The sequence below is a fragment of the Mus pahari genome, chromosome 8 (assembly GCF_900095145.1).
Source record: "Mus pahari chromosome 8, PAHARI_EIJ_v1.1, whole genome shotgun sequence".
Classification (NCBI taxonomy): domain Eukaryota; kingdom Metazoa; phylum Chordata; class Mammalia; order Rodentia; family Muridae; genus Mus; species Mus pahari.
The window spans coordinates 21420211-21446980 of record NC_034597.1 but is presented as its reverse complement, the minus strand read 5'-3'; the positions used below and the strand labels follow the sequence as shown (position 1 = coordinate 21446980).

At 49.4% G+C, this 26770-nt stretch overlaps 1 protein-coding gene across 4 annotated transcripts in view; it reads left to right on the top strand.

Moving 5' to 3' along the window:
- Positions 1-26770, top strand: part of Cacna1d (calcium voltage-gated channel subunit alpha1 D) — a 303585-nt gene that overhangs the window by 194808 nt on the left and 82007 nt on the right. For 3 of the 4 annotated variants that reach the window (XM_021204129.1, XM_021204128.2, XM_021204130.2), the window contains exons 9-14: positions 8518-8687; positions 18923-19010; positions 20350-20376; positions 23949-24109; positions 25593-25818; positions 25903-26110. In XM_021204129.1, coding sequence (XP_021059788.1) covers positions 8518-8687; positions 18923-19010; positions 20350-20376; positions 23949-24109; positions 25593-25818; positions 25903-26110 — 880 coding nt within the window. Of the gene's footprint in view, positions 1-8517; positions 8688-18922; positions 19011-19284; positions 19345-20349; positions 20377-23948; positions 24110-25592; positions 25819-25902; positions 26111-26770 lie in introns of all 4 variants that reach the window. The other variant, XM_021204126.1, reaches the window with a different exon arrangement.

Below are 26770 nucleotides of genomic sequence, written 5' to 3'. Positions count from 1 at the left end.
TCTCTCTCTCTCTCTCTCTCTCTCTCTCTCTCTCTCTCTCTCTCTCCATTACTTCCTTGCTTCCCCTCTTTCTGTTTTAGGCAGGTTCTCACGTGGTCCAGGCTGGCCTTGGATTTGGTATGTTGCCAAGGCTGATCTTGAAGCCCTAATCCTCCTGCCTCTACCTCTTACGTGTTAGTGTTGGGCTGTAGGTGTGCGGGACTACTCCCAGACACTGCCCTTTCATTCTCTGACTTCCCCTTTTTGTCTGTATATGGGTGTGATTTAGGTCTAAGGAAGGTTGTTCTCTACCGGAAGAAAAAAACAACTTTCCACTTCCCCCTTGCCTTTGCTTTCATAAATGCTGTGTTTGGTTTTGGATGAGTTTCTGAGTCCTTTATTCTACTAGAAATCAGCATCCTAGAGATTCTGTTGGCTTTTCTTGTCTTAGGACTAGTGAATAAATGTATGTGTGGATATAAGGGTTTCATTTGTCTGCCTTTCATTTATGCAAGTTCGGTTTAAAACAAGCAAGAACAAGCCCTATCTCTAAATTAAGACAATTCCCAGTGGCCCATTTATTTTAGAGGGCATTTGAGAAAGGAAACTTCCCAGAGCAGACTGCATGTCGGCCTTCTCCATTTGGGGCAGTCACATTTGCTCTGCTCCTGTGTTTGAGTGCAATGGTCTGCTGCAGGCTACTGATCTCTCCCTGGGATTTTGAGCTAATCAAGGGGTTCCATAATTCACCATTAGGTTCTGGGAATTCTAGATAGATCAGAGCTTGAGGGACTCTCTGCATACTATGGGGTGTGTACTCAGGACCTGAGACTCCTTCCAGGTTCCTGGGTCTGAAATGGTGCCTCCTAGGAGACATGAGAGACAGCCATAGGGAAATATGCAGGAAGGGGCCATCACTTCATTCTAGAGTTGGGGCTCTGGAGGAAAACCAGATCGTGTGAAACACAGAAAAGCATTTTCTACTATGTTGGTGCTTCCCTGGTTCATTGAGTGTCCTTTGTGTCCCTGCCCCTGTGTAAGCAAGAAGCAGTCAGTGAGACCATGGAAAGGATATTTAGTTCAAAGCCTTGCTGCTAGCCTGGCTATGAACTGGGCATGTGACAGGACCTTGTTGGTCCTCAGTGTTGGCCTTTGTGAGATGAACAAGAACACCTGTGGCACTGTGAGATGTGAGTAGCACATGAGACAGTGGCTATGAAGACACTAGAGATTCTAACTACAAACGCCAGCAAGCCTGAGCCTTTTCTGTTGTGTGGTGGTGGGGCACAGCTTAGCCTCAGCCCCTCCTGCAGAATCCCAGCCGCTTCCCCTGATGCATGCTCTGATTCTGCTGGAGCTGCTCTTGCACCCTGTTGTCCCTGGGGCCTTGAGGATGGAGGAGTGGCATGCCACTATTCCTGCTATGCTCATGCGCCCCTTCATCTTGTCTAGTGTTGACGCTTCCAGACATCCTGTCTACCGGGTCTGGGGGGGAGGGGGGGAGCCAGACTGCTGCTGCATTGGGAGAGGAGCCAAATGACAGAGGGAACCTGTTCATAGCAGGTGGTCCTCCTGCTTTCCCTCCTAGGTCCTGGATGAGGCCGAGGAGATGAGAACTACCGTCCACGTTTGTTAGGGTGCTCCCTGGGGTACACGCTAGGGTGCATGCAGAGTGTCTGTGGGCCTGGAGAAGACATGTTATTACAGACTGTACTGGCTGGTTTTGGGTGTCAACTAGATACAAGCTAGAGTTGACACAGAGAAAGGAGCTTCAGTTGAGGAAATGCCTCCATGAGATCCAGCTGTAAGGCATTCTCTCAAGTAGTGATCGAGCGGGGAGGTCCCCTTGTGGGTGGTGCCATCCCTGGGCTGGTAGTCTTGGATTCTATAAGAGAGCAGGTTGAGTAAGCCAGTAAGGAACATCCCTCCATGGCCTCTGCATCAGCTCCTGCTTCCTGACCTGCTTGAGTTCCAGTCCTGACTTCCTTTGGTGATAAACAGCGATGTGGAAAGTATAAGCTGAATAACCCCTTTCCTCCCCAACTTGCTTCTTGGTCATGATGTCTGTGCAGGAATAGAAACCTTGACTAAGACACAGACCGTGTTAAGTATCCCTTCATTTCAACCCGTCTGTGCCCCTTCGGAGAAGTCGATGCTTCCCAAGGTAACCCATTTCCTTTGCACAGAACCTGGGCTCTCAGGAGTTGTACTGGAATCTGCTGTTTTCAAACTCCATTGGTCTCTGGGGACCCAGCCTATCTGTCTCCCTTCCCACGGTGGCCTTTCCAAGAATGAGTACCAGCTCTCCCCATCCACTCACCCTGTCACGCCTTCCTAAAGGCAAGGGACATTTGAGTGGCAGGTGGCAGGTGGCAGGTGATGCATCCCCTGGGCCTAGGAAGAAAGGTCTACAGTGGGTGAATGATCACACTGGTATGTCTGACCTAACAGATTAACATAAACAAGGCAGAGGTGACAGCGACCTCAGGGTAAAGGTGGTTGGTTGTGTCAGCAATGACAAGTTCCTTGGGCCCCTTTTCAAATTGTAGTGTAAGAAAATGGAGGCCTTAGAAACTGGTATTTTTACCACATTCCTATCAGTGCTAAGGCTAGCCGGTCATCTCTGTTTACAGAATGCCCTGGCCGCTCCACCATCATTTTCTCCCTGCTTGGTTCGGTGCTTCACACACGGCACCCAAAAAGCCAAGTTAGTTGTGACTTTCCGATTTCTGCAGTTCCTATTGCCTATGAGGATACAATGCTGAGCCAGGGGTAGGTTGCACTTCTGTAAACCCAGCAGGCATAAGTTAAAAGCCAGTCTGAGCTTCATAGCAAGACTCTGTATCAACGTTCTGCCCTACAAAAAGGAAGTGGTTTATGTCTCTTTGTTTAGAATGTGGTGGTTTGGGGGACTACACCTAGGACCTGGGTATCCTAGGCAGGTGGTCTACCATTGACTGTATAGGTGGTCGCCTGTATGCCTGCCCCTCTGACCTATTTTGATTCTCGTCCCTCTAAGCACCTGCTGCCTGCCCTTGTTCCCTATGTGTCCATGGTGGGTTACTGAGGAGTGGCATTCAGCAGCTAGATGGGCTTATGTGCCTGGCCTTACAGAGTCTCAGCACCCTCCCTCGCAGTGAGCATGCCTCAGTGAGGATGCCAAAGCCTGTTGAAGGCTCTCTCTATGGGAGGGGACAGGAACATGCCTGGGTCTTGGTTCTCGATGACAAAGTGCCTCCATGACTCAGAGCCTTACTGACCCTGTTTGGAAGTGGGAACTAGGGATTGCTCACCACAAATACAGCAGCTGCCATAGCAGATGAGGTGTGTATACAGACGGGACAGTTTAAAGACTCGCAGTAGTTCTGTTGGGCCGTGAGGGGGATTTCTTGTTGAGTGATAGCTCCCTAAAGAGGAAATAAAATGGATGGCTTTCTAACCAGCCAGCCATGAAAAATCCACCACATGAGGCCTGTGTTCACACAGGGAATGGCAGGCTGCCGGTGAAGGCTGATCCAGACGGCATGTCTGTGCTGGGACACATGATCCCAGCAGTTGAAGGCTTTCTTTCCCGTAGGGATGTATTCTGGTGCATGTGTCTATACTTAGCCTTCTTGCATTCCTGTTTGAAGTGGACATTCCGGGAGAGAAAGACTGGAAATACCCCAAGAAAATGGACAATGGTTAATCAACTCTCATTAGACGTGTACGTTCTAACTAGTGGGCTGGACTGGGCTGGCAGCAGCATACATTTGCAATTGATTAGAACAGTTACGGGGTCTTCCATGGATTGCTTTTTATGACCATACTATAGCCCAGGCTGGCCCGGAGCTTACTGTGCACTTCAGATTGGCTTTGTACATGGGTAGTCCTCTGTCTCAGTGCTTCCTCATTCCAAGGGATGGGATGACATTTGGCCTTTTTATGCCCTTGAGTGAGGAATATTCTGAGAGATGGGGATGTGAGTGCCCAATATTCTTATACTAACTAGGAGACTGTCGTTAGGCCCTTGTAGCAGATGGAACTGGGACATATACATTTCTATTTGTATTGATTTGTTGTCGCATATATTACATCCTGGCCACAGTTTCCACACCTCCTCCATGTCCCCCACCTCCTTCCTCCCCACCCAATCCTCCTCCAATTCCCTTCAGAAAAGAACAGGCCTCCCAGGGATATCAACCAAACATGGCACATTAAGTTGCAGTAAGACTAGAAATCTCTGCTCATATTAAGGCTGAACCCAATAGGAGGACAATGGTCCCCAAAGCAGGCAAAAGCATCAGAAATAGTCCCCTCCCTTTTAGGAGTCCCACAAAAACACCCAGCTATACAACTATAACACATCTGCAGAGGGCCTGCGTTAGACTCCCTAGTGGTTGCTTCAATCTCTGTGAGCCCTATGAGACCAGGTTAGTTGGTTCTGAGGACCATATTCTTGTGGAGTCCTTGACCCCTCAGGCTCCTACAATCCTTCCTCCCTCAGGACTCCAAAAACTCTGCTGAATGTTTGGCTGTGGGTTTCTGCATTCGTTTTTATCAGTTGCTGGGTGAAGCCTCTCTGATGACAAATGGGTTAGAATAGAATTAGGGAGCAGTTCATTGACTTTTGTGAATCTCTGGGCTATCCGGCCTCTGGTTCCTGGTCATCCAGGCAGTGTCAGGCATGGGCATGGGTCTCAAGCTAGACCAGTCATTGGTTGGCCACTCCCACAATTTCTGTGTCACCTTTACCACAGAACATCATAGTGGCAGAACAAATTATAGGGTGAAGGTTTTGTGGCTGGGTTGGGGACACATACATTTGTACACACACACACACACACACACACACACACACACACACACACACACAGAGGGAGAGAGAGAAGTGTGTACTTAGACATCAGCATCTTTTAAACAACTAGACAATGGCCTTTAAAGCAAACTATTTAGACACCCTGAGTTCACAGCTGTACCAGTTCCAATTACAGGGTACACTACTGTAATCTCAGCGCCTACAAGATCACTTGTCTCAACCCCTCAGCCCTCGGAGCCTCTGCAAACTCCATGGATCAGAAAAATCTGGTCCCTGAGAGGGTTCCTCCTAGTCCTCTCCAGCCCACCTTTGCTGTTCTCCACTGTGGGAGCTCCAGCATCAACACAGCTCAGGCCAATCCTGCCCTGCTTCTAAAGTAGTTCCCAAATCATTCATACCCATCACACACACACATGCACACATACGCACACACACGCACACACACACACACACACACACACGCACATACACACACACGCACGCACACGCACGCACGCACACACACGCACACACACATGCACATACACGCACACACACATGCACACACGCACATACACGCACACACACGCACATGCACACACACGCACATACACGCACATACACGCACACATATGCACACACATGCACACACACACGCACGCACACACATGCACATACACACACACATACACACATACACACACACACACACACACACACACACACACACACAAGCATTCATGCATGCATACCCACCCAAATCCAGCAAACCAAAGGCATTTCTGTATTCCTTCCCTTTGCCCCAGACCTGCCTGGACTGATGGTCACGTGTCTGTATGCTTATATTTACGTCCTTCAGGATGGTTCTGGTATTTATCTACAGCACAAGCAGATGAACTTGTTTTGATCAACTTCCAATGTGCAGGCATTTTTGTTCCACTCTATAGTTGATTTGTTTTTTAAAATCTATAATGTAAAGAACATTTTGTTCTAAAAGTCAAAACTGTACAAAGCAATTCACTTGGGCAAAAAACTCTGTCCTTTATTACTTCCTCCCCCCTCTTTCCTGTCCATTGTTTCCTTCTGTTTTTAAGTGCATGCACAAGAGAGGGCAGGAAAGAGGGTTATATGCCTCTCTACATGGGCAGGTACCATGTGTGTGTATGCAGAGACAGGCCCAATTGTGCCCTCCCAAAAGCCCCTTCTTTTTTTTTTTTTTTTTTTTTGACAGGGTCTCTTGTTGGACCTGGAGCTTGCCATTTTGGCTAGTCTGCCTAGTTACAAAGTCCCTAGAATCCATTCGTTCCCCACTCCCAGCACTGTAGTTACAGGCTTGTAACCACAAATGCCTGACTTTCCTCCTCGAATGCAGGCCATCCAAACTCGGGACCTCATTCAAGCACTGGACCCACCAGGCTCTGTCCTCAGACTTCCAACCCTGGGCTCTGCTCTTTCAGATACATGGGACAGAAGCATGTCTGTTTCCCTATTTCTCTTCCTCCTTCATGGGCGAAGGGCAACAATGTATTATATGCACATTTTTTTTTGTACAAACACTGTTATATTTTCTTTTGTTCACACACCACAAAATTCTAGACCCAGATAAGTGGGCTCCTGGGATGTAACTGTTTTCAATCTTATCATTTCTACCAGTAACTTTATTCAAATAAACGTTTGCAATAGGGACTGTCATTTAACTTCTTGGTAATGGGCACCTTAGATGATGATAGAATTCTACTTAAAATGGAGTAACCCTTTTGGTCATTCCCTGAGGTTGATCCCAGATGCAGTAGACTGGGGGTGAGACCGGGGACAGGAGGTGGTGGTGGTGGGAAACCTTGCTTTCCCATGAAAGGTGTCTCCATACAGGCGTTAGCAGAATTATTCTGAGAAGTTGTCATCACAGAAGGGTTTTACACATGGCTGCTCAACTGTACTCCACCACAACGGGCAAAAGACCTGAGAGGCAGGCCTATTGCTCTAGTGTAAACTGGTAGATGTGATGTTACAGTAAAATTTTACTTCCTGACATTCTTAGCTGCACAGGGTAACAATTAGCTAACTTCTGTCATCATTTTTTGAGGTACTTGGATCATGTATGAATCCAGAAGAATGTTGTTAGTAGGTAATAATCTGCATTGGGTGTGGTGAGACCAGAAACAAAACAAAGGTCTGTCCCAGGGTCCTTTTTGGTAAATAATGGAATTGAAGACCTATTTGATCTTTATGTTTAAAAAACCATTGGCTCCTACAGCTTCCCATGGGTGTACTTCATGCAGGCCTTCTGGGTTTTACTGGATGTGACTCTGGATGGAGTCTAACTCTTGGAGTTCAAACTGACTTTGGGACTGTCCTAGGCTGAGCTGTGATTTGCTTATTCTCTGCTGGTCTAGAAACCTCATCTCTCCTCTGCATCTGGTTGTTAGTGGCAGGGTGTGGCCCTCCAAGTCTCTTTTGCAGTATCCCCAGGAGTGCTTTGGGTCAGAGGTCAGAGGATATGTCCTGCTCACCTTACCACCCTACCCAACTAGGTCCTCTTCAGAGGGCAAACTGGAGATGGGTTGACCCTACCAGGGCCAAGGACAGTCCTAGGGTCTGACGGTAAAGAGAATCGGGGGCAGTGAGTGGGAGCCTTTCTTGAGAACAGAGAGAAATCCCTGGGCCAAGATTCCAGTTTTGCTGGATGCTTAGGTACCCGTTCAGTCCCCAAAAGGCCTGGAGTTGAGGGAGGGGCATCCAATCTCCTACTCATGAGGAGAGCGAGTAGGGGATTGGATTGATGAAAGCAGCTTATCTCCCTCCACCAGAATTAGTGAGGTAGTGAAAGGGAGCCGTGCTGGCTTTGCATTGGTTAGCAGGTGGGTGGGACACTGCAGTCGCTGTGTTGGGGTGCCGGGGTCTGTGTGCAGAAGCCTCTCTGCCTATAAGGGTACCCGCTTCCTAGCGGCTCTCATTGTATGCCCCAGACCCATAATTCACATAGCTTGGCTCTTGTTAACAGTTAACATTTGGACACGCAGATGGTCCTTGTATGTAAAACCTGGGCAGTCGTGCACCTGACTCTCAGACGTGCCTGAGCAGGTGTGGGGTTTTGTATATGTGTATAGAGACAGCGTTATGGGGTTGCATAGAAGGCAGGGAAAACAGCAAACAGCCGGGGACACTTGTGTATCTGCCAAAACCTTCCCAGGGCAGGCGTTCCTATAATTGGGCAGAGGGTCGCTCTACCTCTCCGCCTTCTGCAGGGCAGGCTGGGAGAGATCGCGCGACCAGAGGCAAAGATTAAGACAAACATGAGTACTTCCCCAGTACTGGAGGTCCTGCCGCAGCAGGGGGACCTGGGCTGTACGATAGGTTCACTGGATCCCTGCCCACTGCTCTGGGATTTCCCTCTGACCTCAGCTTGGATCACTTGGTACCCTTCCTTGTGAAGTGGGTGGCCGGGTATCAAAGTGAGTGGAGAGAGTAGAAATCCCACTCTGACAGCCCAAGATGCTTTGGGTGTGGGCTCCTCTAGATGGGTCCTGAGGGGAGTGTACTCAACAGTAAATCATGCATGTGTGTCAGCGTGGTCTTCGCAACTCTGATGCCCACACTGCTGCTTTAGGGGGTCACTGTCTCCTGTTTCTGTGCACGTGTGTGGCTCCGCAGCTGTGCTCCTGTCACTGTACTCAAAACACTGTGTGTGCTACCGTAAGACCGCTGGACAGTGGAACCCATGGATGTCCTAACAGGTCCTTTGTCCTCTTTGCCTCTCTCAGAGAATTCTCCAAGGAAAGAGAGAAGGCTAAAGCCCGTGGAGACTTCCAGAAGCTTCGGGAAAAGCAGCAGCTGGAAGAGGATCTCAAGGGCTACCTGGACTGGATCACCCAGGCAGAAGACATAGATCCTGAGAACGAAGAGGAGGGTGGCGAGGAAGGCAAACGAAACAGTAGGTGCTGCCCTTCCTTCCCTTGCGCAGACAGACTTGCCGTGTGATTAAGGTGCTGTGGTGTGTCCCCCCCATGCCCCGAGCCTCTACCCCTGGGCTGCGAGTAAAATACACCTTCCCAGTTTCCCCGTCCCATCTGTCTGTTGACATCGCAGAGAGAGTAGTGCATCTGTGCACGCTCTGGGTCTCCCCCTGAGACATGGGTTTAGGGGCATAGGTAAGATGGCTTTTTAGTTGAGGAGGGCTGCCATTTGCATTGTGGGCCTTGGGAGCTCAGACCTATTTCTCTGTGGGCCAAGGGTAGAAGAAGAGACATCTCAGCTCAGGGCTATGGGGAGGGCACGGTTTCTCTCCTCTCAGTGAGTTACTAGTTCACCCACACAAGGATCTGAGGAGCCGGTCTCTTCCACCTCTATGCTATGTGGAGTGGCCCCCTCCGAGGTGCTCCACACCAAGCCAAGTGCTTAGGCCGGCAGGCTGGGAAGGACCCAGCTGATTGTAGTAGGCAGCAGTGAAGAGGCCTGGGAGTGAGTCGGTGCCTGCCGCTCTGTAGCCCACCTGCCTGGGCTCCACACTGTAACATCAGGCACCCTGAAGTGCTTTCTGCAGGAGGCAAGGCCCAATAATCAGTCAACCACTAGAATTAATTGCTTGTGCTGATCACAGAGTCTCTCTTACAACACACTTTTTCCACAGATGTGCTCTTAGTCATCCTGGGAGCTGTTAGGTCTTGGGTAAGGGTAGGAATTGAAATCTAACGGTACATTTGACCACAATGCTTCTGATTTGTTTCCATTCTGGAATAGTGGATAGCAAAGATGGAGAACACGTTTCAAGAACAATGTCCCTCAAAAGGCCTGGGAAACCAAGGCTCGCCTACCATGTAGAAGATATTGAGTAAGGAAGCTCTTGCTGAACAGAGCCCTTGGGAGTCAGGGTTGCTTCTTCCTTAGACACATTCACGAATGTCTACAGCCAGCGCTTGAGGTCTCACAAAGGACAGTGGATACCCCAGGATCTGTGGTGAAGAGCTAGGACAGGTGGGGCCATGAGACCTGGTCTGGAAGGTTGGTGTCTGTGGAAGAGCAGTTGAGTGTGAGGAGAAAGCTTCCATACTGAGACTACCATGAGTGAGCCAAGGCCATGTTCCGGGACTCTGTTGGGTGGAGCACAGTGGGTTTGAAGGCAGAGTGAGCCACAGTGGGCAGGTCACAGGAGGTTTATTTCAGCTGACTGCTTATAGTCCATCCAAGAGGGACGTCAGGGCAGAGGAACGTAAGGTGGGAACCTAGAGGCAGTAAGTGAAGCCAAGGACACAGGGAGTAATGGTTGTTCCTTCTCCTGATACGCTCAGTTTGTTTTCTTATAGACCCCAGGGCCACCTGCCCACTGTGGGCAGGACCCTACCACGTCAATCATCAGTTAAGAAAATGCCCCCCCCAAAGACTTGCCCATCGGCCAGACTGATGGAGGCGATTCCTCAGCTGAGTCTTGTCTCTTCCCAGGTGACTCCAGCTTGTGTCAAGTTGATAAAAACTAGCCAGTACTAGCCTTTTCTTCATTTGCAGCGTTGACCTGTGGAAGCCTTGCTTGACCCGCATAAGCTTAAGACAGTGTGCTGTGTATAATCTAGCAAAAGGATGGTCTCCTGTTCTCAGCCATGCTCCTTCTTTCTGGGCTTTAATGTGTCACACAGATGGCCTCTTGCATGGCATTGGCTTGCTGTGTCCTTGTTGCTCCACTGTGAGATATAGACTGTACTCAGCCTCTTGGGTCGCCACTGTCCATCGAGGTAGAGGTTTTTTTTTTATTTTCATTTTTTAATGGCCTGTGCTATGAAGCATGGTTTTACCTGGACTTGGTATCTTCTGAAGGTCCTAACAGGATCACTGTTTTATGTGAGGTTGGCTTCATCTGTGTCCCGTCACTGTCTATAAAGAACATGACTATGAGATGACCAGTCTCTGAAGCTGTCGCTGTATTGACAGACCAACGGGCTACTCTTAGAGGCCAGGAGGTCACAGTGATGCTGGAGTGCAAGAGTGGACATGCAAGGAAGGCTTCGTGGAGCTCCACTTCTGGGTTCTTGGGCTTGCTATCAGGGAGCCGGTTGAAGTCAGGCACTCCGGGAAGTGCTCGGATTTTCTGATCTCTGGTCTACAGTCAGGGTTGGCTGAGTGTCCGACCCTGACTCAGAGGCCCTAGTTGTTTAAGCATATGGCAAGGGTTCTCTCTTTGTGTGCTCCTGGGAGCTAGTCCCAGGGAGCCCTAGTTAGGGACATCTGAGTCTTGACCTGTGTCAGTGGCTGAATCTCTCACGGGTCTAAGAATTGTCTGGAGGGCCCTCTCCTAGGTGTCTGATGCTGATGACAGGGAAGTCTCCTGTGAGCATTCTTGGGCTATTTAAGATATCCACAGTGTAAATTTGCTATTAGAAAGCTGCTGCACCACAATTAATTGAATAGACAAAATTATCTCAGAAGTTAGCTCCTGAGCATTTGGGGAATTTTCAAGGATAATTTATTTAACTTTTCGCTGAGCTTCAAATTTCTTTAAGAAACCCTGCCAAGTCTGTGGTGTGTGGTGTGTGTGTGTGTGTGTGTGTGTGTGTGTGTGTGTGTGTGTGTGTGTTTGTGTGTGATTTTTTTTTTGGACATTTACAGCTGCTTCTTCATGAACAATGGTGTTATTCTAGGGCTATTAAAATCTGGAAGCCTAAAATTCTATTTTAATCTCTTCTCATTGCCATGGTTAAATTTTTTTAAAAAATTAAAAATAATGGAACCATTTTAAAAGGGAGCTCATTCTAAAATTCGGACCAAATGAATCAGGTCAGCCTTATTGTGGGGACTCTTAGGGACCAATAATTCCTCTAATAAGTAATAAGTAGTAATAATTGATACCCAAAGAAATGAGGAGCAGGTACCTGCTACCCCCACTGCCCACGGGAGTACCTGACTGCCTCATGCTCCCTCGTTGGTCCCAGAGTGGTGGCCACTGCCCATCCACCTCTCATTGCTTCTTCTACCATGGGCCTCAGTGCAGAAGGTCATCTGGCTGCTTGCCTGTCCAGTGCTACCAGATTTTTGTTTGTCTGTTTGGTTTCCTGCGTTGGTTTGTTTCGGGAGGGGGGGGGGTTCAGCAGAGAGTCACAGGTGGCAGAGCTGTTTGTAAATAAACAATAAACGTCATGGTGCTTCGCTGGCCTTGTTTTGGAAGACTGTATTTGAGGAATGCAGCTCAGGCGGTAGAGTGATTGCCGGACATGCAGTCCTTGGGTTTGGTCCCCAGCTCCTTACAAACTGGACATGGCACGCCATAATCTCAGTACTGGAGAGGTGGAGACAGGGTGATGCAAAGTCCAAGGTTACCCTTGGAGATCAGGCTCCAGGATGTGTAAGATTCTATCTCAAATAAAACAAACAAAAAAAGAAAAAAAAATCACATTTTTTTTTTAAATTTATAAGACAGCTTTTAATCACAAAGTATCCCAAAGAAGTTTAGAAATGAAAATATTCTACTAAAAGCCATAGAAGAAACAGCAGCAGTAGGTAGGTGGCTCACAATAAATATGTGTCCAGGTCACCTGCCCTCTCTGGAGGAACAGCTGGCAGTGCTATGACTGGGGAGACCGACGGGAGGGCCAGCCCTGGGGTCAGAGGTCAGATACAGTGCCCACTGCCATCTGCCCTGGCCTGCTCTCCCCTGGGATGATTAAATCAGCACGTGCCCTGTGGCTTTCATCACAAGCTTAAGCAGTCTGGTATTTATTTACTCAAAGGTCACGGGGCTGCGATTAGCATTTATCAGGCATTTCGTGTGTATCAGATGCTGTTCCCGGGGCCATGGGCACATGAGTTCTTATTCTTCACACTGCTCTATGAGACAGAAGCTTGATGGATGAGGAAATCAGAGCTCGCCGACCTTACATAGCCACCCGAGGCTGCACAGTTGTGAAGCACCGCACCGGGGTTTGAACCCACCACTGTTTGCGCTCAGGGTAGCAGCGTGAACCCGGGAGAACGGGGCCTAAAAAACGAGGTGGAGTAAAGTCCCATGCAATAGCCAGCTTTATTTAGAGCATCAGACAGTCTATCTATACTCTGGGGGTTAACAAGAGTCACCTGAGAAAAGTGTACAGTCGGGAGGACAAGACACACAGAAAAACCATGCTTTTCCTCGGAGGAGTAAACAAATAACAGTAGCCAGTTGTAATGAATAATCTGAAGTGAGCTCACTCCTATTCACTGCTACCCCCTGGGGAGGGCACATAAGCGCGCGTTCCAAGAATCCCCCGCATCATGTTGGCACCAAGGTTACAAGATCTCCTGTCTTAGTTACTTAGAGTTTTCTTACAAGGTCTCAGAAATCTCACACAGCGTTGTTCATGGGCTGTGTTCCGACTCATGGGTATTTGAACATTTGTGCCACAATCTTCTGGGATAAGTTGGGGAGGGGGAACTTGCAGTGTAGAGAGAGCATGCCCTTTGTAGAAATGCTGTAGTCCCGCTAAGGTGTAGGCCCCGTGTTCCCATGCCTTTGTCGGCCCCAGCATGGCAAAGCATGTACTGCCTGTGCACTCCTGTTTCTGAACATGCACATGTAGACTCTACTTTAGAGGTTAGCTGGATGGCTTGGCGTGAGTTCAGAAATGCAGCACTGCTAGATGTCAGAGAGTCTGTGACTGTCTCCCTTGTGACCCCGTGACCATTAGGAGGGTTTAGTAACGGGGATGCTAACAGTTATGGGTGGTCATGTGTCGCTGGAGTGAAGCGCGTTGCTTCTCTTACCTTGGTTCCCATTTACTTCTTCCTCCAGCAACTCCACCCCAGGAAGTATAGTCAGGCCCAGCCCTTGCTAACATCTCACAAGTGAGCAACACCAGCTAACCAATCCATGTCCCCACAGCAGGGGGAGGTACAGTTGTCAGGGTCCAGAGCCTACCTTCCTCACTGCCACCTGCCCTGCCCCAGGGAGCAGTCCTGATTGGCATCACACTCCCAATCCATACCCTCTGACTCCCTGAAGGGCACTGTCCTTAAGCTCTTTCTTAGATGCAAGGACAAACATAGGAGACCTGTGTCACAAGCTGGCTAGTAGAGTGCTCATTTAGAATAGGTTTTCTGGGACATGTTGACAAATTCCCTCAACCTTTCAGATCCTGAGCTATAGATTCCTAGCTAGGAGGAGGGGGTGGCAAATGTGGATTGGGGACGTGTCTCAGGCCCCCCGCTGTTCTGCACTGGGACCAGCTGTTGCTGCCCTGCCCGCCTGCCCGCCTGCCTGCCTGCTTGCCTGCTGGGCTGCCCTGTTTGTATTGCTCTTGCTGCCCTCTGCTGTCTGGTAATGGAATAATTGCCTGTGTTCAACCTGAAGGGGTCACGGTGGCTGATTTGCTAAGAGAGGATAAGAAGAAAAGGAAGTTCTGCTGCTTTCGACAACGCAGGGCTAAAGATCACGGTAACTTGCTGAGGTGTTCTTGCTCTGTGGAGGCTCCTTGCCTGACATTTCTGGTTTCCTCTCCTTGTTGCATAGGCATTGTGTGAGCTGCATGCTCTGTGTGGTATGTTTGGAAAATGCCTATGTTTTAATTGCTTGGTCTCTCTGATGCTTGGTCATGCTTGGTCTTTTGGCCTTGCCCTCAAGCGTGTGGCATCACCGAGATGGCACCTTTTTGTTTGCACTGTGCTTGTGAAGAGGCATCTGAACCGACTGAGGGAGCTGGTTTGATTCAGAGTGAATATTCTTAGCCTGGAAGACACGCTTGGAAATGCTTTTCCTTGAATGATGCTTTTAAGTTTAAACTGTTTAGAAATTCCAATAATGTTATTTGGCTGCTTTTTTTTTCCAGGCTACATGTTTCAAATTGCTTCTTGGGCGTCGCTGGCTCATTTACCCAAGGCCCTGCTAAAACTAGTAGTTTCAGCTTCGAGAGTAAGGGAGGTTAACCACCCCCCCCCCAAAAAAAAAAAAAAAAAAAAAAAGAACAAAAGCCATCTGGGGGCACACAGTTCTCTTCAATGAGAATAGCCTTACTTGGGAAATATAAAGTTAAATATAAAGTTTTGTCCTAAATAATGTTGATCACACCGCTTACCCTGTCCCCAATCACTTGACAACGCATTCAGGATCATTAACATAGAGATGTTTATACTAAGAACAGCTTGCCCAGCTGTCTGTGGGTCACTGCTGTAGCTGGGTAGTGGCTTTGCTTGGATACCCTGGCACAGCCAGCTTAGTGCTGACACCAAGATGGACCCCAGTCAGAAAGAGGAAAAAATCTTTGAGAAGACATGGACTGCAGAGGCAGATAGCCAGCTGCCCGCCAGCCGCTCAGACAGAAGAGGGACACACTGCATGGTTTTGTTGCAGTGTGAGAATGCTGAGCTCAGAGGTTAAGTGGGGTTGTCTGTGTCAGAAACCTAGCCTCCTCAGAAGGCCTGAAGAGGAAAGGTACCCGGGGACCAGGACCGTCAGATGGAAAGCATTTGGCTCACAGGGCCCTAAAAGCTCGAGAAGAGAGAACTCAGTAAAGCTTGCAAAACCAAATAGGGCAAGAATGGAGCTGACCTGCGTGGGTTTAGTGTTTACAGCATGCTGATGAGTGCCTTGAAGCTCCTGTCAAGAGAGGTAACCCCTCCTGGGGGCCACACTCCTCAGTAGCTGCGTGGCCTCTGGGGCGGTTTATGTGTGAGAGAGGAAGCCACCTTATCTCTTTGAGGAAGCTGGCTTCCTGGAGTGAGGAATGGTCCTCTATTGATGGGAACATGGACCGGACCGACTCTGCTGAGATGGTGGGGCGGGAACCTCGTGAGGTTGCTGTGCCACCTCTCCCACTGTAATAAAGAGAGTAGTTTTTCTGGGCACAATTCTTGGTTCAGACCTGGAGGCCTCGGTCTGACCTTGACCCACATTTCCCAAGATGAGTGTGGCTGCGTCACAGAAATCCCTCGCTCTGTGTGAGCAACACGCATTAGCACAAGCATGTAGCGGTGCCTTCGGGGGCCACCTGGGACCTTGGAGTTTAGCCGTGTTGTCACAGCAGGACACTGCTCATGCCTGCTGTGAAAATGATGCGAGGACAGCTTGAGGTCAGACCCCTGTTCCTCTGGAAGGAAGCACAGTTCTGCCACTGATAAGTTATCCAGCCTCACCTCTTGCTCCCTTCCCTTGGGAAGCGTCAGCAGCACAAGGGAAACAACTAAAAGAAATCCCCAAGTGTGGGAGCCAGCTTGTGCTGAGAAGGAGAGATAAAAGGGGCTAGAGAGGGGGCTCTGGGATAAGCTGAGTGCACACACTGCTCTTACAGGGGTGGGGAGTTTGGTGCCGGGCACCAGCATGGAATAGGTCACAGGCACCTGTAGCTCCGGCTCCAGGGCATCTCATGCCCTCTTCTGGCCACCTGCATGTGTGTGGCTTATGTTTACACTTAACATACATATAAAAAAATTTTTCCAGAAGGTAAAATAATTTTAAAGCAAGCCGCTCAGAGTCCCAGGACATCTGTGTAAGCAGCTGCCTTTGTGACAGCTTTCAGAAGGACTGCAGAAGAGCTCAGTGTGGCATATTGAAAAGCCTTCTTCCGGGCTGCTGTGGCTGGAGGGTCAGGGGGCTCCTGGGGGGCTGACTTAGGCTCTTGAGGAGCCGCTCATATGTCGTCTTCTAATTCCTGGATATTAGGCCTGGAGAGGACTTGGATTCAGGTTCTTCCAGGCAGGCCACAGGGCTCCCAACTCCTGAGTGGGTGGCGGGCAGTGGCTTCCCAGTGCTGCTTAGGTCCTGGCCTCCTTGAAGGGCTGGGAAAATGTCTGGAGACTTCAGTCCTCCAGGGCTAATAGTGAAGCCAGACAACTGTGGGTCTTTGTTCCTCCTGAGAGCGGGTCAAAGGTCACTGGATCCTGGAGGAGATACTGTCCTGCCGCTCAAGTAACACAGACACAACAAAACGCAAGCCCTAGGTACATGAAGCTGAGGCCGGGCTTCCCCGACTGCGTTTCTGAGTCTTTGACCTCACTGAAAGAAGTGACCTGGTGAATTGGTGAATGTCATTCTGAGGTGCTGCCCAGTTGAACCCACACATAGATTCATTTGTGTGTGTGTGTGTGTGTGTGTGTGTTTGTACTTGCACATATGTGCATGCATATGCATTTGTGTATGCCTGCCTTTGAATCTGTACAGCTGACAGGTGTGGTTGTGAAACTTGTTGTTTATAGAGTGAAAGTTGATGAGGAAATATCTGTGCATTGGTTAAAGATACTAGGTATTGTGCTAGCTTGAGAAATGTCTATCCTTTGGTTATTTTGTGAAGTATAGTTCATAGTGGGAGCTAGGCATGGTCCTCCTCCATGTTAAAGAAAAAACAATGACCTGCCCCTCAGGGAGTGGCTCCATGTAGGGCCTGACCTAGGCTGTCTATGCCACCAAGGATGCGCTAGGTGGCTGTCCAACATCCCCCCCACCTGCAGCAGCACCCAGGTTTCGCCCAGTTCCTCCCCACCCTCCCCCCCAGCTTCTAGTGTTCTCCCCAGAGGTCCAGCACCTGAAGTAGAAGCAGACTTGCAGCTTCTCCCTATGCAGATGGCCCTAGTGTGTACCCGTAGGGGGTGACTGCATAGGGATGTGTGCTGAGTGGGATGGGAGTGAGCTGTCTGTCCCTGTGGCGAGTCATCTGCTTGGTCATCTGGGCAGTCACGTTGTTTGCTGTATACTTCCAGAAGCCTCTTCCAACACTGATGGATTCTTCTGTCTTGGTCGATTTTAAATGTAGATGAGAACCTTTGAGGGCTAAGTACAGGAAGGAGGCTCTACTCAGTCACTGACGTGAAAGTAAATGTGCGGTGTGTAGCCATGGAGGATAAAAATGCTTAATGTGGAAGCCAGGCCCACAGCCCCACCCTCTGCAGGGGGTGGGTGGAGCGGAACATAGGACTACCCAGCTCTGCAGAGCTTCGGTCCCTTGCTCAGACTGGGGGACCTGATCACAGAGGGCTCAGGGACTTCCCCGTGTGCCCTTGGGAAACAGGGCTCTCTGACCTCTGGGTCTATGAGTCAGGTCCCACCTTTCTCCTTGCAGTGAGCTTTCTCTCTCTCCTCAGCAGGGATGGAAGCCACACAGCCAGTAGAGAGAACAGTAATCTCCCCCACCCCCACCCCCGGCTGGGGCTCGCAGGGTCCACCACAGTTCTATAGGCACTGCTAACAGTTTTTGTAGATGAAGCTTGAGGCATCCTTGCCCAGGGGAACTGCCTGGCCACAGAAGCAAGGCTTTCGTGTGGGTAGTGTAAGGTTCTCAACACTGGGGCTCTGCCTCAGGAAAGAGATGTATATGAGTCTAGGCGGCTTCCCCAGCTTCAGGTCGGGCCTCCTCCTCTCTCAGCTCCACTCCGTCGTCTCCCAGTATAATCAGGCATCTCTCCCAAGGGCATCTTGCACAGACTGAGGTAGCTCCATTCAGGGACACCTGCCCCTCACCTTCCAAGTGACCACATGTCAGACGTTGGCTCTGGGGGATCTATGGACCTCCAAGCACTAGTAGGCCTGTTTGGCATTTCTGCCACTTCTTCTAAGGATCCTGACATGGACATAGGCCTCAGAGACTTCAGACCTGGGACTGAAGTCGGCCCTGCCCTGCTCGGTGATTGGCAAGAGCCCTCACCCGCTCTCAGTTCCAAGGCTTTCTTTCTGCTTCCGGTAGTGCTCCTGTGCTGGCTTATTTGGGAAGTACCTTCCCTGTGCTGGCCGTACACTCTCAGCAGAGCTTCGACATCCAATCAACTGCCACAGACTGAGTGGAGCTCCTAACATTTGAAAAACATTTATGCACATGTCTCCATACACTGCCTTCCCCAACTGTAACAGCTTGTCTTTGGTGTGCTGTAAAGACCTCCCTGTGAGCCATGAACTAATCCCCCACTCTGCAGAAAGGGGCAGTGGAACATTTCCCATACTGAGATATTTGTATACCTCCTCTATAGTGCTGTGACAGAGAGGACAGACCTGTGCCAGGCCTGCCGGCTCCATTCAGTGCGACGCCTTGGCTTCTCTTGGGAAGCATTTGTGTCACCAGAATTGTCTCTTGCAGGTGATATTGGCTTTCTCCACAGCTACTGGGAGCGAAGGCTCAGCCTGGCGCGCCTGATAGCCCTCCTTCCGGCGTCCTGAGAGTCTGCACCTGGCCCACCGCCTGGCATGTCATGCCACAGCACGCTGTCTAAAGCCTTTTCTTCTCCCCACAGCTAGCATGCCCACCAGCGAGACTGAATCTGTGAACACAGAGAACGTAAGTGGTGAAGGCGAGACCCAGGGATGCTGCGGAACTCTCTGGTGAGTGTGGAGGCTGCTCAGCCTCCTTACCCCCACTTTAGAGATGCTAACGCTGAGAGGGTAACTCCCAGAGGGCAGTGCAGTCCTCGGGCTCTGGAAGGAGATCAGCTCTGCTCCAACAGGCTGCCTCCAGCTCTTTTGGTACCCCTCCTCCTATGCCAGGTCTGTTGGGGCATCCCGGCATCAACTTGCCTGCCTCTGCTATGACGTTGTCTGCCTAAGGCAGGGCATGGGAAGTGTGCTTTTTAACCCAGCCACCTGCTCTGTTCATTAGGTGCTGGTGGAAAAGAAGAGGCGCGGCCAAGACTGGGCCCTCTGGGTGTCGGCGGTGGGGGTAAAGGCTGATTTCTCCTCCCACATGGGTTTGGTATCTGTGCTTCGAAGGAAGAGCTTGAATGGCAGAGTTGCTGGCTAGAATGTGCCACATACTTAAATCTTCCTTCACCCAGGGGACCTTCCAACCTCAGCCCTGGCAGCTGGATCCGGAGGCCCCGCCCTCCTCTGCTCAAGGCCCTATGTTTTGGAGCTGTGTGTGCCCTGGCCTTTCCTGACCACATGGGGCACCATCCCCTTGAGTGTTCCCAGGCTTTTCTCTAGATGCCTGGGCTGCAGTAGCAGGGTTGGGGGCAGCAATGCAGAATGTGCTAAGGACTGCCTGCTTTGGGGGGCCCTGTGCTGATTTGACTTGTTTGCTTCCTGCCTGCATCGTTTACATCTTATTCTTCCAAAGGACGGGTGTCATCTTTAAGAGAACTCAACCTCATTTGGGGCAGAGGTTCATAAAAATGACACACACACTATTGGGAGGTATGGCGATGGCTCATGGAGCGATTTCACCCCTGTTCTCCTGCTCTGCCCTCTCTATGACATGAAGTGGGCTGGGAATGGATTTGCTGTCCCCAATTTACAGATGAGAACACTGAGCTTTGCAAGGCATGCTGTGTCCCCATCCTTACCCATGCTGTGATCACAGGAGCCAGGATCCCATTCTGGCAGGAGCAACAGTTGCTACTGTTGAGCCTGGGGTTGCAGGCCACAGTGGCTCAGCAAACTGGCTTCCGCTGGAGGGAGGGAAAGGAGAAGAACCCCACACCTGTCCACGGCCACTCTGGAAATCTGAGCCTCCTCTCATGCCTGGGCCCTCAGGGGTGCTCCTGGCACACCGTTAGCACCTTGACATCTTCTCTGGCCTTAACCAGCTGGCCAGCTGTTAAGAATCAGCCATGGGGAACCAGAGTTCTGGCTTCTGTGCATGGCTTTAGCCATCTCTGCTTCAGTGATGGGCGCATGTGCTGAACCTTCCAAATGGGAGTCTTAACACTGTTTTCTTCCCTTTCAGTCAGGCCATCTCGAAATCCAAACTCAGGTCAGTTCTTTCAACTTGTTTTCCCTCCTTCCCTTCCTCCCTCCCTCCCTCCGTCCTACCCCCCTACTTCCCTCCTTCCTTCCCCCTCCTTCCCCCCTACCTCCCTCCTTCCTTCCCCCTCCCTGCCCTCTGCCTTCCTTCCTTCCTTTTTTGTCCCTCAGAGCTTGCAGTATGATTTTTATGTTACGTTTTACATTCTTACTTTTACATAGAACTGATCTAGTCTTGAGTTGAAACATGGATTCCCAAATTTCAGTCGGTCTTTTGAGTATTACGACGCTACCTTGGGGAAGCAGGACAGGAGCGTCAGCTTTTAAGCATGAGCACATTTTGCCTCTTTACCAACCCTCCAGTCACTTCTCAGAAAGATTTTCTACAAAAGAAGGTACAAGAGTCTAAGGCACATAGTAGTATTCAGTTTCCAGCCCTGGAAGCAGGTTGCATGTTCATCTTGTAAGTCTCATTGACCCATACGCATTTTGTGTTCTCCTCTTATGTGTTCTTTTCAGTTAAAGTCATTTCCCTGCTGTATGCAAACAGTATTTATAAAACTAAAAATAAATCCTAACCCTGTAGAAACTCCAAAAAAAAAATCAGGAGAGAAAGCTCTGTGACCACAGGTTAGACAAAGACTTCTTAAAGTCCATTGCCTAGTACATGATCCATATAAGAGAAAAGTGATAGATTGATCCCCATAAGAATTAAAGCATCTAACTTTATTTTATTATAAAATCAAAAGAATAAGCCACAGGCCTGATCAAAAGATTTTGCAAGCTAGTGTCTAATATGTAGAGACAGTATTAATGTCAAACAGCCCTATAAAAGTGGAAAGAAGGTTCCAGCACACAGGTCACAAGAAGAAAGCTGCTGCATGGTATATAAGCACAAGAAATGAACATGGTTTATTAGGAAATGCAAGTTAAAAGTGTGACTTGCTACCACTGCATACTGACATAAGTAAATCACATTAGATATCTGGTGATGCCAAGTTCTGAGGAGGACATTGCCAGGTGTTTTGGGACAGTGCTGGCAGGCATGTTATATGACATAATCATTTTGAAAAAGCCCTTAGTAGCTGCTTACAAAGCTACATTAATGATATGACCTAGCAATTCCAATTATACAGTATTTATGTAAGAGAAAGAAACTTACATTAAAATTACATGTGTTTATAGTGGGTTTATTCATAACTATTTTAAAGTAGAAATAACCCAAATGTCCATCAAGTGGTACAATGAGCAGATCAGTTGTGATTTATCCATGTGGTGCAGTACTTCTCAGTGACAGGGAGACGGGAAAGCTACTGAGAGGGCCACTGAGAGGGCTTAGTAGGAAAGGTGCTTGCTGCGCAAGCCAAGCGACCTGAGTTCTAGCCCTAGGACCCATATAAAGTGGAAGAGAAGCAACTCAACAAAGCTGTCGCCTGACTTCCACGTGCATGTGCACCCTCCACACGACACACATGTGTGCACATGCACACACACAGCATTAGGGTTTTTGGGTTTTTTTTTTAATTACTGATAATGTTAGCAATACTGATGAATCTCAAAAACATTTTGGGGTGAGGAAAATGAAGCCTCAAAATGACACATATGATGATCCTGGTTTCGTGGCACTCTGGTAAACAGCAGAGAAGACCAGTAATCCTGAGCTGGGGATGGGGCGTGAATGGACTCACATGACTGGTGGAAGTGGTCTATATTCCCACCTAGCATAGACCTCAAAGAGAATAAACCTGATGCAAGTAATTTTATCTCAACCTGAGTCTGAATGAAATTTAATGGGTTGTTTGTGGATCTCTTATTACAAAGTTCCTAGTTTTGCATCTGCCCCTTATCCCTTGTCTATGTCTTTGACATTCCCCAGGAAACCACCCCCCCCACACACACTCTGTAGCCATTCTGAACTGACCTGTCCTCAGGTGTCCTGCTTTGGTGCCTTCGTCTCCAGGGTCTTTGGCCTGGCAATTCTCTACGAAGACTTCCAATTGCCTCAGGAAATCTCTTAATCATTGAGGTCCAGCCCTTCTCTTAAAGCTGGGACTAGACTTGGTGTGAATTTGCAGTTGTCATTTGTCTACCACCCTTCATGCCTGTCAAGGCCACCATCCCTGGAACTGTGCCATATGCATCTCCAGTTACCAGCACCAGACACCTACCTAGCCAGTGTTCAGGATTGCAGGCTTCCGTACCACCCACACATAACTGAGCCCAGGAGAGTCAGGCTGGTGGTACTACATGTTTCCAGGGGACATGGCACTGAGGTCTTCTGGATGTTGAAGTCACATGTCGCTTATCACTACTGTACAAGGCAGACCCACCAAGCATAGCATTTTGGGACCACCTCACTTATGTGTATGGGATCATGTATCCCAGGAAACTCAGCTGTGAGCTGTTAAGAGTCCTCAGTAGAGTTGTCTGTGCCTTTTGTCCCATTGAAAACTGCAGAGCAGAATAAAAAGAAGGCACAACTTGGCTGGATCCAGATCTACTCAAAGCCACCACATTGCCCATCCTTTGCTGCCTTCCTGGGTTCTATGTGTTTGGCATAGCAACACAGCCAAGTCAGCCAGGGCTACAATGTAGCCAGCCGGGGCTACATTGAGGCAGCTTAGATTTTCCTCCAAAGTCACACCTAGAGGAAGTACCCTCCTCCCAGACACGGGGGCAAGCCAGGCCAGGAGAAAAGGGACTTTGCAGCCTGGCTGGTTCGTCCCTGGCTTCTAGGTCTGTGGTCCCTAACTGTCCACTTGTGGCAAGGAGATAGAGAGTGTTTTACAAAAGGAAACAGGCAGAGGGAGAAAATGTCTTCCTCTAATTACAAACAGAGACGGGAAGGTGGGCGGGGACATGTCACGTGTCTGTTTGGTTCTGCTCATTTTATTTTTATGAAAACACGATTCAATATTGGATGTGCTCCTAAAGGTATATTTTGAGCATTGCTAGTTAGGAAGGGCACCTGGTGACTCAGCACGAAGACACATGTCCCACTCAGCTTTGACACCTACGAGGCGCCGGAGGAACGGCAGAGATCTGAGAAAGGATTAAAGGCTTCCCTAAACAGAAAGCTATGGTCATGGACTGTGTCTCTTCCTGGTCATTTCTGTGTAACGACTCAGCTGCTACACAAGACACATAGGCTAAGCTGAGCCGTCCTGCCCCGCCGACCTCCACAGATCACAGGCTACACGGTGGCTACAAGAGCTTCGTGTGTGTGTGTGTGTGTGTGTGTGTGTGTGTGTGTGTGTGCGTGCTGGTGCAGCCTTGAATCTGCTCGTGAGTCTGTGGATGTCTGGGTTCTCTAACCTACTTGCAGACTGCATATGTCAGACCCTACAGTTATTTATAGCCAGCGGAGGGGGAGTGAGAGCACAATCCCTTCACGATTATACTTCTTATATGTTCAGACCAACAGTTTACATCATGGGGCCTCTTCTTCACTTCTGTGCTGCTGGGTCCTATCTTTCCTGCCTAAGCTATATAATCTGAACCTTTATTACTCAGTAAAGTTGGTTGGCCTCTGAGATCCACACTCACCGAGGGTCTAGGGAGCATCGTTTGCTTGTCTTTCAGCCGTCGCTGGCGTCGCTGGAACCGGTTCAGTCGCAGGAGGTGCAGGGCTGCTGTGAAGTCTGTCACGTTTTACTGGCTGGTGATCGTCCTGGTGTTTCTCAACACTTTAACTATATCCTCCGAGCATTACAATCAGCCAGACTGGCTGACACAGATTCAAGGTATGGCCGGAAGGTGTTCTTCTGTTGCTTGTCAGCAGTAACTAACTGCTGACTGCTGGTCAGTATCCAGCTGTGGTGCAATAGGGTAGTAGGACTAATTGAGATGGTAAAGAACCATTCAGACTCAGGCAAGCCCTGGGTCAGGCATGCAGCCTATACCATGCAGTGTCCGCTAACTTATGCCCCAACCTTGAGATAGCCCAGGACCAAGAAATTTTGGAATTGAGAGGCACTTCTCCCTGCCATATTGGAAGAGTTATCCTCACTTTAGTATATTTGGTCAGTGATTTTGATTCTGCTCCTTTAAATGACTAGAACAGGGGTACATGGAGGTCATCTCCAAAAGAGCGCGTTCTAGACCGGACAGTTTAGAATTCTTGAGCTGTCCTTCTGTATATTTGCTTCTGCTACTCTCAGCCTGTGGGGCATCATTTTTTGTCTTCTCTCTCTCTCTCTCTCTCTCTCTCTCTCTCTCTCTCTCTCTCTCACACACACACACACACACACACACACACACACACAGACTTTGGAACNCTCTCTCTCTCTCTCTCTCTCTCTCTCTCTCTCACACACACACACACACACACACACACACACACACAGACTTTGGAACTTTGGAGATGACTGGGTAAGCAGTGTGCCTGCTGTGTAAGCATGAAGGGCTGACTTCAGATCTGCAGAACACCCATGTAAAAAGCTAGGCCTGGCAATGTATATCTGGAACCCCAGCTCCTTGGGGACTAGCTTAAGTTCAGTGAGAGGGTACCTCGGGGGAAAATGACCGAGAAGGATAGGGCAGAACATGCAACATCTTATCTGGCAACAGCATATGGTCACCCCTGCATGCATGTGTTCATAATACACACATACACAGTCCCCCATACAGGTAGCAAAAATAAATAAAAACTAAAACCCGAACCTAGGGTGCTATAAGAGGTTACTCATCAGTGTTGGTTTCACTTGTTTATCTATTTATTTATTTACTTTGTTTTGTTTTGTTTTTCAAGACAGAGTTTCTCTGTGTAGCCCTGGCTGTCCTGGAACTCACTTTGTAGACCAGGCTGGCCTAGAACTCAGAAATCTGCCTGCCTCTGCCTCCCGAGTGCTGGGATTAAAGGCGTGCACCACCACGCCCGGCTATTTATTTTGTCTTTGTGTATGATGAAATAAGTGTGGAGATGGGGATGTTAAAACAGCATAGTATGATCTTAATGCAAAATCTTCAAAGAGTTTAGTGGTGAGAAGTCCAGAGATTCACATAATAAGCACGTCTACCATTTTATAGTCGCAGAAAAAAAAACAGATAACTTGTACAGACTTATATCTGGGGTGTGCCCAACAACAAGGATGTTCCCCATTGCTGGTGCGGCAAGGAGACAGGATAAGGCCATCTCCGTCTGCTGTGGGCACCGATGAAGGGAGGGGGAGGGGAGATGGAGAGCCAGAGGAAGACTCAAAACACACCGGCCCCTTGTCTTCCCAGACATCGCGAACAAAGTCCTCTTGGCTCTGTTCACCTGTGAGATGCTGGTGAAGATGTACAGCCTGGGCCTCCAGGCTTACTTCGTCTCCCTCTTCAACCGCTTTGATTGCTTTGTGGTGTGTGGGGGCATCACCGAAACCATCCTGGTGGAACTGGAGCTCATGTCCCCCCTGGGGGTCTCCGTGTTCCGGTGTGTGCGCCTCCTGAGAATCTTCAAAGTGACCAGGTAAAGACGCGGGTGCGCTGGCGTTTGCTCGGCTGTCCCCTCCCTCGCAGGACCCTGGCCTTACCCCCTTCCCTTGACTCTTAGGCACTGGACTTCCCTGAGCAACTTGGTGGCATCCTTGTTAAACTCCATGAAGTCCATCGCCTCCCTGCTGCTGCTGCTCTTCCTCTTCATCATCATCTTCTCCCTGCTGGGGATGCAGCTGTTTGGGGGAAAGTTTAATTTTGATGAGACTCAAACCAAGCGAAGCACCTTTGACAACTTTCCGCAAGCACTCCTGACTGTGTTCCAGGTGAGCCCTCCCGCCTTCCCACGCCCTGAAAGCACTGGTTGTGAGTGGGAGCCAGAGAGCCCACGCTCTTGCCTTCCTGGGTCTGCCCAGAGCTTAGCAAGGCACAAAGATTTTGTCTTATCGGTCATTTCAGCCTCGTGCTCCTCTGGCCGATTTCGTGTCATGTATTTGTTTTACAGCATCCTCCAGCCACCTATGTGATGTGACAAGAAGACAGACCAAAACACTTTTTTTGTTTGATTTTGTGAGCGCTCTGGGAGATAGACTTTAACCTCTTCCTTCCTGCTAGTCACTAGTTTGTTGGCTCTCTTAAATCACGAGGCATGCCTGCCATCCTAGTTACAATAGACTCAAGCCGAGAAGTGAATTTTGAAGCAGCAGTGAGGCTGCCATGATGTGTAGTCAGAGGAGTCTGGGTGGTAGAGGCTGTACCTGCCTCTGCCCTTTACCTGGAGTGAGGGTATCGGCTCTGAAGCTGATTGCACTGTGGGGCCTCAGACAGTGTCTCATAGGGGTCCTGACACTAGAGAAGTGGTACAGGAGACAGGGTGCTGCCTGTGGGCTGGGGTACACTGAGCCCTCCTCCTGTGCTTTCGGCCCCTGCCTTAGAAGAACCTGGCAGGTTAGCTTACAGTGGTCCTCCCCTCCCCCTCCCCCCCC